Raw genomic sequence first — 13,963 nt, 5'->3', positions numbered from 1 at the left:
TTGAATGCTTCTCTCATTGCTCTCTTTACGCTCTTTTTCGCTTCGTTCAGCTTTTCCTTATCAGCTATGATTCGACTACTCTTAAACCTATGATGAAGCTTTCTTTGTTTCCGTAGTACCTTTCGTACATGATTGTTATACCACGGTGGATCTTTCCCCTCGCTTTGGACCTTAGTTGGTACGAACTTATCTAAGGCGTACTGGACGATGTTTCTGAATTTTTTCCATTTTTGTTCCACATCCTCTTCCTCAGAAATGAACGTTTGATGGTGGTCACTCAGATATTCTGCGATTTGTGCCCTATCACTCTTGTTAAGCAAATAATTTTCCTTCCTTTCTTGGCATTTCTTATTACACTTGTAGTCATTGATGCAACCACTGACTTATGATCACTGATACCCTCTTCTACATTCACGGAGTCGAAAAGTTCCGGTCTATTTGTTGCTATGAGGTCTAAAACGTTAGCTTCACGAGTTGGTTCTCTAACTATCTGCTCGAAGTAATTCTCGGACAAGGCAGTCAGGATAATGTCACAAGAGTCTCTGTCCCTGGCTCCAGTTCTGATTGTGTGACTATCCCATTCTATACCTGGTAGATTGAAGTCTCCCCCTATTACAATAGTATGATCACGAAACTTCTTCACGACGTTCTGCAGGTTCTCTCTGAGGCGCTCAACTACTACGGTTGCTGATGCAGGTGGTCTATAGAAGCATCCGACTATCATATCTGACCCACCTTTGATACTTAACTTAACCCAGATTATTTCACATTCGCATTCGCTAATAACTTCACTGGATATTATTGAATTCTTTACTGCTATAAATACTCCTCCACCATTGGCGTTTATCCTATCCTTGCGGTATATATTCCATTCTGTGTCTAGGATTTCGTTACTGTTCACTTCCGGTTTTAACCAACTTTCCGTTCCTAATACTATATGCGCACTATTTCCTTCAATAAGCGATACTAATTCAGGAACCTTGCCCTGGATACTCCTGCAGTTTACCAATATTACGTTAACTGTTCCTGTTTTTGGTCTCTGAGGACGGACGTTCTTTATCAACGATGCTGATGTTCTCTCTGGTAAGCCGTCAGGTATTTTATCGTTTCGTTTATTTTATCGTTTATTACTTTGCAGCTCTCTGACAGGTGTCATATGAAATGCATAACTCCTGGCTCAATTGGCACAACAATTTCCTTGGAGAGTACTCAAATTGTCTTCGAACAGTAATAACCTCTGCACTCAGTGATGGTCTGTATTTACCACTGTCATTGTTTGCTACACTAGTTGGCTCTGGCTTCCTTACAATCAATAAAATTGTTGCCTGTATTAGGATGCCATGCACATTGAATTATCTCCGGAATGCCAATTGTATTTTAACCATAGAGTCTGTCTTCAAGTATGTTTCCACAATAAAATTCCACTCCCAAAGTCTGTACTGCATGTTTCTGCCAGCTAAAGACTGTGAATGTATCGCTAATTTGCTCGTTATTGTCATGTGACCCAAACTACACTCTCACAAATTCACAAACTGCAACCAGTGAGGCCAAGAACGGACAACACAAGCCCAGCAAGCGCAGAAACAACCACCAACTTGCCAAGAACAGGCAGCACTTCTGATTCTCCCAAAGCTACTGAGGACATTAAAACAACTTTCTTGTTCTAAGAGTTTTCGGAGGGAAATTATGAGCCTTTGAAGTAGTTCAGGCTTATATGGATGACCTGGGGTATCCTTATGAGCCATTACACACAATATAAAAAAATTGGCAAGGATACACTTCACAGGATGTTGCCAAATATGGTGAAACAAATACAGTTGTGCATCAATACTGAAGGAGGATGTGTCCAACATTTGCTGTGAGGAATTTGTATGTACAGTAAGTAAGTATGTATGTAATCTCCCAGTTTTGCAGCAGCTGCTGCTGTTGTTGTTGTTGTTGTTTTCAGTCCAAAGACTGGTTTGATGCAGCTGTCCATGCTACTCTATCCTGTGCAAGGTTCTTAAAATCCAAGTACCTACTGCAACCAACATCCTTCTGAATTTCCTTGGTGTATTCATCTCTTGGTCTCCCTCTACGATTTTTACCCTACATGCTGCCCTCCAGTACTAAATTGGTGATCCCTTGATGCCTCAGAACATGTCCTACCATACGATCCCTTTTTCTAGTCAAGTTGTGCCACAAATTCCTCTTCTCCCCGATTCTGTTCAGTACCTGCTCCTTAGTTACATGATATACCCATCTAATCTTCAACATTCTTCTGTAGCACCACATTTCGAAAGCTTCTATTCTCTTCTTGTCCAAACTATTTATCGTCCATGTTTCACTTCCATACATGGCTACACTCCATACAAATACTTTCAGAAACGACTTCCTGACACTTAAATCTATACTCGATGTTAACAAAATTCTCTTCTTCAGAAACGCTTTCCTTGCCATTGCCAATCTACATTTTATATCCTCTCTACTTCGATCATCATCAGTTATTTTGCTCTCCAAATAGCAAAACTCCTTTACTACTTTTAAGTGTCTCATTTCCTAACCTAATTCCCTCAGCATCACCCGACTTGATTCGACTACATTCCGTTATCCACGTTTTGCTTTTGTTGATGTTCATCTTATATCCTCCTTTCAAGACACTGTCCATTCTGTTCAGCTGCTCTTCCAAGTCCTTTGCTGTCTCTGACAGAATTACAATGTCACCGGCGAACCTCAAAGTTTTTATTTCTTCTCCATGGATTTTAATACCTACTCCGAATTTTTCTTTTGTTTCCTTTACTGCTTGCTCAATATACAGATTGAATAACATCGGGGACAGGCTACAACCCTGTCTCACTCCCTTCCCAACCGCTGCTTCCCTTTCATGCCCCTCGACTCTTGTAACTGCCATCTGGTTTCTGTACAAATTGTAAATAGCCTTTCGCTCCCTGTATTTTACCCCTGCCACCTTCAGAATTTGAAAGAGAGTATTCCAGTCAACATTGTCAAAAGCTTTCTCTAAGTCTACAAATGCTAGAAACGTAGGTTTGCCTTTCCTTAATCTAGCTTCTAAGGTAAGTCGTAGGGTCAGTATTGCCTCACGTGTTCCAACATTTGTACGGAATCCAAACTGATCTTCACCGAGGTCGGCTTCTACCAGTTTTTCCATACGTCTGTAAAGAATTCGCGTTAGTATTTTGCAGCTGTGACTTATTAAACTGGTAGTTCGGTAATTTTCACATCTGTCAACACTTGCTTTCTTTGGGATTGGAATTATTATATCCTTCTTGAAGTCTGGGGGTATTTTGCCTGTCTCATACAACTTGCTCACCAGGTGGTAGAGTTTTGTCAAAACTGGCTTTCCCAAGGCCGTCAATAGTTCCAATGGAATGTTGTCTCCTCCTGAGGCCTTGTTTCGACTCAGGTCTTTCAGTGCTCTGTCAAACTCTTCAAGCAATATCTTATCTCCCATTTCATCTTCATCTACATCCTCTTCCATTGTCATAATATTGTCCTCAAGTACATCGCCCTTGTATAGACCCTCTATATACTCCTTCCACCTTTCTGCTTTCCCTTCTTTGCTAAGAACTGGGTTTCCATCTGAGCTCCTGATATTCATACAAGTGGCTCTCTTTTCTCCAAAGGTCTCTTTAATTTTCCTGTAGGCAGTATCTATCTTGCCCCTAGTGAGATAAGCCTCTACATTCTTAAATTTGTCCTCTAGCCAACCCTGCTTAGCCGTTTTGCACTTTCTGCCGACCTCATTTTTGAGATGTTTGTATTCCTTTTTGCCTGCTTCATTTACTGCGTTTGTATATTTTCTCCTTTCATCAATTAAATTCAATCTGTTACCGAAGGATTTCTACTAGCCCTCGTCTTATTACCTACTTGATCCTCTGCTGCCTTCACTACTTCATCCCTCAGAGCTACCCATTCTTCTTCTACTGTATTTCTTTCCCCAATTCCTGTCAATTGTTCCGTTACGCTCTCCCTGTAACTCTGTACAACCTCTGGTTTAGTCAGTTTATCCAGGTCCCATCTCCTTAAATTCCCACCTTTTTGCAGTTTCTTCAGTTTTAATCTACATTTCATAACCAATAGATTGTGGTCAGAGTCCACATCTGCCCCTGAAAATGTCTTACAACTTAAAACCTGGTTCCTAAATCTCTGCCTTACCATTATATAATCTATCTGATACCTTCTAGTATCTCCAGGATTCTTCCATGTATACAACCTTCTTTCATGATTCTTGAACGAAGTGTTAGTTATGATTAAGTTATGCTCTGTGCAAAATTCTACCAGACGGCTTCCTCTTTCATTTCTTCCCCCCAATCCATATTCACCCACTATGTTTCCTTCTCTCCCTTTTCCTACTCTCGAATTCCAGTCACCCATGACTTAAATTTTTGTCACCCTTCACTATCTGAATAATTTCTTTTATTTCATCATACATTTCTTCAATTTCTTCGTCATCTGCAGAGCTAGTTGGCATATAAACTTGTACTACTGTGGTAGGCGTGGGCTTCGTATCTATCTTTGCCACAATAATGCGTTCACTATGCTGTTTGTAGTAGCTTACCCGCATTTCTATTTTCCTATTCATTATTAAACCTACTCCTGCATTACCCCTATTTGATTTTGTGTTTATAACCCTGTAGTCACCTGACCAGAAGTCTTGTTCCTCCTGCCACCGAACTTCACTAATTCCCACTATATCTAACTTTAACCTATCCATTTCCCTTTTTAAATTTTCTAACCTACCTGCCCGATTAAGGGATCTGACATTACACGCTCCGATCCGTAGAACGCCAGTTTTTTTTCTCCTGATAACGATGTCCTCTTGAGTAGTCCCCGCCCGGAGATCCGAATGGGGGACTATTTTACCTCCGGAATATTTTAGCCAAGAGGATGCCAACATCATTTAACCATACAGTAAAGCTGCATGCCCTCGGGAAAAATTGCGGCTGTAGTTTCCCCTTGCTTTCAGCCGTTTGCAGTACCAGCACAGCAAGGCCATTTTGGTTAATGTTACAAGGCCAGATCAGTCAATCATCCAGACTGTTGCCCCTGCAACTACTGAAAAGGCTGCTGCCCCTCTTCAGGAACCACACGTTTGTCTGGCCTCTCAACAGATACCCCTCCGTTGTGGTCACACCTACGGTACGGCCATCTGTATCGCTGAGGCACGCAAGCCTCCCCACCAACAACAAGGTCCAATATATATAGATTGAATAACATCAGGGATAGGCTACAACCCTGTCTCACTCCCTTCCCAACCACTGCTTCCCTTTCATGTCTCTTGACTCTTATAACAGCCATGTGGTTTCTGCACAAATTGTAAATAACTTTTGCAGTCAACCGCTGCCAACTTCAGAATTGGAAAGAGAGTATTTTAGCCAACAGTATCAAAAGCTTTCCTTAACCTATCTTCTAAGATAAGTCGTTGGGTCAGTATTGCCTCCCATGTTCCAACATTTTTACGGAATCCAAACTGATCTTCCCCAAGATCAGCGTCTACCAGTTTTTCCATTCGTCTGTAAAGAATTCGTGTTAGTATTTTGCAGCCATGACTCATTAAACTGATAGTTCAGTAATTTTTCACACCCGTCAACACCTGCTTTCTTTGGGATTGGAATTATTACATTCTTCTTGAAATCTGAGGGTATTTTGCCTGTCTCATACATCTTGCTCACCAGATGATAGAGTTTTGTCATGACTGGCTCTCCCAAGGCTATCTGTAGTTCTGATTTCCCAAAATTGCAAATCTGTCCCATTATTGGTTCAAGTGTTATGACTCATTAAAGTAGTTTGGTTTTATATGGAACACACTGTGTAAAATAGTGAAAATCACAATTTCATACTTTGTCAGTTCTGTCCTATGGTGTAATCTTCTAGGGTATTGCAGCAACAATGAAAAAAGTGCTATACTACAGACTTTAGATCCTTACACTTACCTGCCAATGCATAAACTACCTAACAGTGTTTGTGGTTAATGACAGCAGTGAATTTAGGATGAATTCAGCGATTCACAAGTTCCATAATACAAGAAGTAGAAATGATTTCTGTGTAGACTGTTTATCTCTGTCAAGAGTTTGTCTGGCCTCTCAACAGATACCCCTCCGTTGTGGTCACACCTACGGTACGGCCATCTGTATCGCTGAGGCACGCAAGCCTCCCCACCAACAACAAGGTCCAATATATATAGATTGAATAACATCAGGGATAGGCTACAACCCTGTCTCACTCCCTTCCCAACCACTGCTTCCCTTTCATGTCTCTTGACTCTTATAACAGCCATGTGGTTTCTGCACAAATTGTAAATAACTTTTGCAGTCAACCGCTGCCAACTTCAGAATTGGAAAGAGAGTATTTTAGCCAACAGTATCAAAAGCTTTCCTTAACCTATCTTCTAAGATAAGTCGTTGGGTCAGTATTGCCTCCCATGTTCCAACATTTTTACGGAATCCAAACTGATCTTCCCCAAGATCAGCGTCTACCAGTTTTTCCATTCGTCTGTAAAGAATTCGTGTTAGTATTTTGCAGCCATGACTCATTAAACTGATAGTTCAGTAATTTTTCACACCCGTCAACACCTGCTTTCTTTGGGATTGGAATTATTACATTCTTCTTGAAATCTGAGGGTATTTTGCCTGTCTCATACATCTTGCTCACCAGATGATAGAGTTTTGTCATGACTGGCTCTCCCAAGGCTATCTGTAGTTCTGATTTCCCAAAATTGCAAATCTGTCCCATTATTGGTTCAAGTGTTATGACTCATTAAAGTAGTTTGGTTTTATATGGAACACACTGTGTAAAATAGTGAAAATCACAATTTCATACTTTGTCAGTTCTGTCCTATGGTGTAATCTTCTAGGGTATTGCAGCAACAATGAAAAAAGTGCTATACTACAGACTTTAGATCCTTACACTTACCTGCCAATGCATAAACTACCTAACAGTGTTTGTGGTTAATGACAGCAGTGAATTTAGGATGAATTCAGCGATTCACAAGTTCCATAATACAAGAAGTAGAAATGATTTCTGTGTAGACTGTTTATCTCTGTCAAGAGTTCCAAATGAAGCTTTATATTCTGGTGCAAAAGCTTGTAACAGAGTGCCAGTGGACACCAGACATCAAATTGAAAATTCCCAAATATTGTAAAACAAAGTAAAAGAAAAGCCCCTCCCCCCTCCAGTGCTCACAAAAAGAGACTAAGAATTAACAAGGAGCGGTATGTGAATTGGCCCACCCTGCTTGCGGGAAGCTAGTTTACCTCAACTCAAGACTGTAAAAGCGTGCTGTTGTCACAGTGGTAATTCGTCCAAGTAGCATCATAAAGAAAGTACTATTACTGAACTGGTGTGACTTGGGTTATGTGTCAACTGTGCACTTGGTTCATACAGCTGCTGACTACACAGCTAACTCAGCAGTGGAGTTTTTGCTGCAACTTTGCTATGGTATTCTATGATCTCAAAGTCTGCTGAATAGGTGCTGAGACAAATATGCTATTGGAATAGAGGTTTCAGATTTTTGCCAGTTTCTGCCAACTGAGAACTGGAGTGAAACTGTTGAAGGTAGAGTGCTTCAGTTATTTAATAGAATAATAAGTGAAGTGGGACACAGATCTCACATATAACATCCCATTGAATCTCAGTTTAATTTCCTGTTAGCAATATCTTAAATGAGAACTCGATACTTTGTTTTGCAAAATATGCAGCAGATTTTGGTGTCAAATATAGCAGAAATATCGGCACAGCTGAGCTAGTTAATGAGATAGTGTCTTTCAAATTCCAGTAGAAAGAGCTAATTAAGGAGCATTGACACAGCTTTCCATTTAGGTATTTTGAAGCTTTTTTTTAAAAGTATAGGTTATGAAATGCTTGTTCAAACCTCAAAATAGCTATGAGGATATTTGCAACAATTTCAGTGATTGCATCATTTTGTCAGCACAGTTTCGGCAAGTTACAGATGGTAAAAAAGCCACTTAGTCGAGTGTAGGTGGAGTGGAGTGTCGAATTCAGCTGACGTGCCAATAGAATACGACACAGCAGCTTAATTTGACTTCAGTGACATAACCAATGAGTTTGCTTTGCCCAAAACCACGGAATGGAAACAAAAATTGTAATAAAAAAATAATTCTATTCTGATTATTTAAGATTAAATGAGACGACTCACAGAAAGGCAGAAGCATTGCGTCAGTAGGTACACAATCGGAAGATATAGAGCCTTGCTAGCTTTCAGAATGCACTTCCTTTTTTTCAAGCTTGTAGGGGAAACACACACACACACACACACACACACACACACACACACAGAGTCACTTTGAACGGAAGCTATATATATAAAAAAGGGGGGTTGGGAAGGTGGCACAGCCATGGGCACCCACATGGTGCCCTCCTATGCCAACCTCTTCATGGGCCACCTCGAGAAAACATTCCTAGCTTCCCAAAACTGGTTCAGGTTTATTGATGACATCTTCAAAATCTGGACTGAAGATCAGGAGACCTTATCCTCATTCCTCCACAACCTCAAAACCTCTCCCATCCACTTCAACTGGTCCTCCTCCACCCACTGTGCACCTTCTTTGATGTCGACCTCCTCCTCTCAAATCACTCCATCCACACCTCGGTCCACATCAAACCCACCAATCACCAACAGTACCTCTACTTTGAGAGCTGCCATCCCTTCCACACCAAAAAATCCCTCCCGTACAGCCTAGCAGCCACCCACGGTAGGTGCATCTTCAGACATGAGAAATCCCTCGACCAGTATGCTGAAGGCCTTGCAAAGTCCTTCGCAGACATGCAGTACCCTTTGCCCCTAATTCACAAATAGATCTCCTGTGCCATATGCTCACACACACCTGATCCTCATAGTCACCTCAAGAACCAACCATGAAGAAATGAAGAAGTGACCCCCCTCCCCCTTATGACCTACTACCACCCCAGACTGGAATGATTGGTCCATGTCCTTCGTCAGGGGTTTGGTTGTTGATCATGTAACCCTGAAATGAGGGACATCCTACCTGAGATATTTCCAACTCCTCCCAGATTGGTATTCTACAACCCACCTGACCTCCACAACATTCTAGTCCATCCATTTTCCACTCCCAACCCCAGTCCCCTGCCACAGGGATCATACCCCTGTGGAAGACCCAGATGCAAGACCTCCCAACCCACTCATCCAGCACCCGCTACTCTGGTCCTGTCACAAGCTTATCCTACCCCATTACAGGCCGGGCCACCAGTGAAAGCAGCCATGGTATATAGCAGCTCTGCGGCAACCACTGCACAGCATTTTACATCGGTCAACTCGAATGAATAGCCACTGTCAAACGGTTGCCAAAAACATGGTGGACCACCCAGAGGCACAATGTGCAGCAGAGCACAACATGTGAGATTTCAATGTCTGCTTCACAACCCATGCCATTTGGTCCTCTCCACCACCACCAGCTTTTCTGAGCTGCACAGCTGGGAGCTATCCCTACAGCATATCCTTCACTCCCGTAACATTCCTGGCTTAAACATAAGGCAACTCACTGCGCCCCCCCCCCCCCAAACACCCTACCCAACTATTTCTAACCAGAACTCTATTCTAATATTATATTTTCTTCTTGTTTGAATTGCCTTTTGACCATGTTTCAATTCCATACGAGACTACACTCCACACAGTTTTCTTCAGAAAAGATTTCCTAACACTTAGGATTATGTTAGATGTTAACAAATTCCACTTTTCCACAGAAGATGTTCATGCTATTGCCAACCTGCATTTTATTTCTTCTGTACTTCGGTCATCATCAGTTATTTTACTGTCCAAATAAAAAAAAAACTGTATACTACTTTGTGGCTCATTTCATAATCTAACTCCCTCAGCATTGCGCCCCCCCCTCCCCCCCCTCACCCTTCCCTTTCAGTTCTTCTGTCAGAAAGAGGAGCCAGTAGCTCCAAAAGCTTGCATACATATTACCTTCTATGTGCATGCTCTCCTGTTGCTTGTGAGAAGATTTTTTTATCTAACCAGTTAAATTATGTTTTCAAAAATTGACTACTTTCATCAATATCTCCTTAGTTATCAAAGGATTTCCACTAGCTCTTGTCTTTTGTCTATGTAATCCTCCGATGCCTTCAGATTTTCTACATCTACATTATTACCCTCAAATTCACAATTAAGGGCCTGGCTATTTCTCTACTGTTTCACTTTTGAAAAGTGCATGGGAAAAACGAACACTTGTATCTTACCGTGTGAGCTCTGATTTCTGTTATTTTATTATGATGATCATTTCTCCCTGTGTAGATGGGCACCAACAAAATATTTTCACCTTCAGAGGAGAAAGTTTGTGGTTGAAATTTCAAGACTAGAATACACTGCAATGAAAAATGCCTTTGTTTTAATGATTGCCATCCCAATTACATGTACAATGAAATAGACACACAAGTGCTACACAAGACCTGTGAAATACCTCACCAATTTGGGAAAAGATTTAGCTTAACACGGATGTGACAGTGATTATAGGGGGGAAAAAAAGAAACGAGAGAGAGAGAGAGAGAGAGAGAGAGAGAGAGAGACATGGTTGATAAGTTATAACTTGTCTATTGCATCTATAATTCTTGTCTGGTATTACAGTCTCTAACGGTACTAAAAAATAAGGGAAGCAAAGTGCATCTGATAAATGTTGAATCTTCAGTTCATTCATTATTGTGGATCTTACATAAGGGAATGGTACATCCTCCAGTTACATGTTACGTGTATTAGTAATAAAATTTTCTGAAGTACTTCTGCAAGAATGCTTAATTTACACAACTTTTGCAAATGTACTTTCAGTTTTTTTTTTCTTCAATGTATTTAAGAATGTGTTCCTGAACTTGTGTAGAGATCTCACTCACATTCCAGTAAACTTTAAATTATCCTTGTGCTGCCCATCCCCATCCTATTTCCTGGAGGCCGGAGAAATGACTAAAATGGCTTTACAGATGTTCCATTGATCTAATGAATAGTTACTTTATATGAAACAAATGTAGGACAAATACATAATTCCCCGTTCAATTTATTTTTCAGGTGAGTGTAGTAATAATGACTTTTACACATGCACAGTGCAAAAATTATGTATAAAAAAGATAAAATATTTTCATGTTGCAAAGTCTCTCTCTCTCTCTCTCTCTCTCTCTGTCTTTTTTTAATTACATTGTGTAAATATGAAGCACACAAGGCTCCCAGACTAACATGCATCTTCACTTGCAGCTATGTCGACAAATGTCACAGATCAAAGTAAAGATGATGATAAGCAAGATGGTAAACAGACCACAGAGCCGAAACCAAAACGGAAACCATCTGAACTGTGGTCACCTGAAGATAAGAATACTTTTTTTGAAGCACTCAATGAATATGGAAAGGATTTTGATGCTATCCAAAATTACTTTGCTATGAAAGCAAGGAAACGAGGAAATCCTGAACTAGCTAAGAACAAGGACCAAGCAAGACATTTTTATTATCGAACATGGCATAAGGTTTCAAAACATCTGAAATTCCCTGAAGGTAAGAAATTTCTTTACTCTGTTTCTGCATTTCTAATTAATGGGAATTAACAATTAAAACGATAAAACCGAAAAGCTATAGTAATACAGTTTCGAAGTTTGGATCCTTTTTATGGTTGTGAATGGACTGAGGTTTGTCTCAGGACTTCCTCAGAGAGAATTTCATTCTGAAATTTGCCTCACACATAGAGAATTCTCAGGATATTTAAATATAAATTATTTGACAAGGCTCTGAAATTGTTCTTTTTAGAACGTAATAGGACTGTGCAACATTTGTTTCGATTTTATTGATATGGTAACCTAACTGGATTATTTCAACATCCTTTTTTTGAGTCGGAGGGGGTGGGGGGGCAGATGGAAAGTGGCTAAAGGGGCTGCGTAAAGAATGAAAAATGTAAGGATTAATTCTTTTGTCAGTTGACATTGAAATTTTATGTGAAATTGTTTGTTGAAAGTAATTACTAAGTGGGATGTAAGGTGAATGTTGTAACTAGATGTTTGTACTGACTGACTTTCTAAAAATGGTGAGAACAACTTGTGGAAGATTCAGTTCTCTCGTTTCTTCTCTAATTGTGACATACTGTTTAGGAGAGGTTATTAAATTGGAAAATCACTGCCTTCATAAGGTGACTACTTCTGAATGCATTTTTCTAGCAAAATTAAAGATTTGTGTGCATTTTATATAACTTATATTTGCAGCAGGTTTGCTGTTAAGTTTCCAAGTTTTTAATAATGCAGGCATTGATGTGGGATATTGCTCCAGTAGCAAATATAAAAATCATTGCAGGCCGTGCGGTTCTACAGTTTAGAAGCGCTACAGTCTGGAGCTGAGCGACCGCTACGGTCGCAGGTTCGAATCCTGCCTCGGGCATGGATGTGTGTGATGTCCTTAGGTTAGTTAGGTTTAATTAGTTCTACGTTCTAGGCGACATGACCTGAGAAGTTAAGTCGCATAGTGCTCAGAGCCATTTGAAAAATCAGTGCAAGACATGTAATTCATTGAATCTGGTCCACTGGAAATGATCATTAGTTATTATTGCTTGAAAATAGTATTACTTGAAAATCTACCTTTTAAAGTAACATGGTTAATGATTTAGATAATGGAAATTTTTTATCACTTGTTCTCTTGAAACAAACTTTCATGAGGCATGTCCCCACGTAGGATGAAAGCAACACATTTGGCCAAACCATTGCTGAATGTTACAATAAAAAATTGGAACAATCTTCCTCTTTCATTATTACTAGGGCATATATTTGTTTTAGATTTGATGTAGATCAGGAAATCCAGCACTCCACACTGTGTTATCATACCTTAAGTACCCCAATTTTAATGTAGTGTACCCTGATGTAATCAAGATTAGGGTCATTAGAAATAGAGCACATGCTTGCCGTACCTATCTCCCTAATACATCTGCACATGCTGTCATACATTTGAAGGTTTTATTTTGAACCAGATACTCTTGCTCTTTCTGATTTTTGTAAGATTGGTAAATAAGGAATATGTATTTAAAAATTTCTTCCATTAATATTATTTAATTATTGTGTGCTTGATCGAGAGTTAACTATCTCATAACTATTGAAAGGAAAGGTTCTGTAAGCTTTAGGCTGACTCAACAATAATAATTGTGTAATATCCTAATAGCCTAGATTTTGACTGCTGTAAGTTCAACCAACAAATCCTTTATGGCCATTTTCTTATTAATTGAATACAGGAAGTATAATGGTGCAGTAATACAAACATTAATACAAGCATTAATACAAAAATTGTCTGTGTGCATTGCAGTTTATTTCTTCAAATGGAAAACGTGTAATGGCATACTGTTATCAGATCTGTCATAAGACAATAATGGTGCACTAATACAAACATTAATACAAAAATTGTCTGTGTGCATTGCAGTTTATTTCTTCAAATGGAAAATGTGTTATGGCATACTGTTATCAGATCTGTCATAAGACAGAAAAGGAGTAAACATGAGGTACATATTATTTCACATATTACTAGAATGGAGATGTGGTCACAAATTGATGAAAGAAAAATGCAGTACTCCAGTATGAATAGTACACATTAAAAATTTAAAAAATCAATATAATGTTTTAAGTCAAATGGTACATTATCGTACTGAATATAAGGTGATACTGGTGGTAGCAAAATCACCTAGGATTGAGCAGAGAGAAAGTCAGCTTCGTGAGTTCTTGTAGGCAAAAGATAGGTCCACGAGATGCAGGGGAGCTCATCTAAATGGGGTGTACAAAAATATGAGAAAACCTTGAGAAATGCTGGATTGAACATGTATGCGGATGGTAACTAAGCCTACAAGTTGCACTGTTGCATTTGGCCACTAATGGAACCTGTCCAATGTCATCAATACATTGCAGTTGTTAGTCATGATGAGAACAGTGTTCTGTGTAGTTGTGAGTGCATAATGTTTGTGCTTTCTGGTAGGTGCTTCAG

At 39.7% G+C, this 13,963-nt stretch overlaps 1 protein-coding gene across 1 annotated transcript in view; it reads left to right on the top strand.

The window, feature by feature from the left end:
* LOC126198755 (protein cramped) overlaps positions 1-13,963 on the top strand; it is a 160,766-nt gene that overhangs the window by 28,015 nt on the left and 118,788 nt on the right. Inside the window, exon 3 of the mRNA XM_049935310.1 lies at positions 11,219-11,512. Coding sequence (XP_049791267.1) covers positions 11,219-11,512 — 294 coding nt within the window. The remainder of the gene's footprint in view (positions 1-11,218; positions 11,513-13,963) is intronic.

Source organism: Schistocerca nitens, chromosome 8, assembly GCF_023898315.1.
Source record: "Schistocerca nitens isolate TAMUIC-IGC-003100 chromosome 8, iqSchNite1.1, whole genome shotgun sequence".
Lineage (NCBI taxonomy): Eukaryota > Metazoa > Arthropoda > Insecta > Orthoptera > Acrididae > Schistocerca > Schistocerca nitens.
This window is presented reverse-complemented; position numbering and strand designations above follow the sequence as displayed.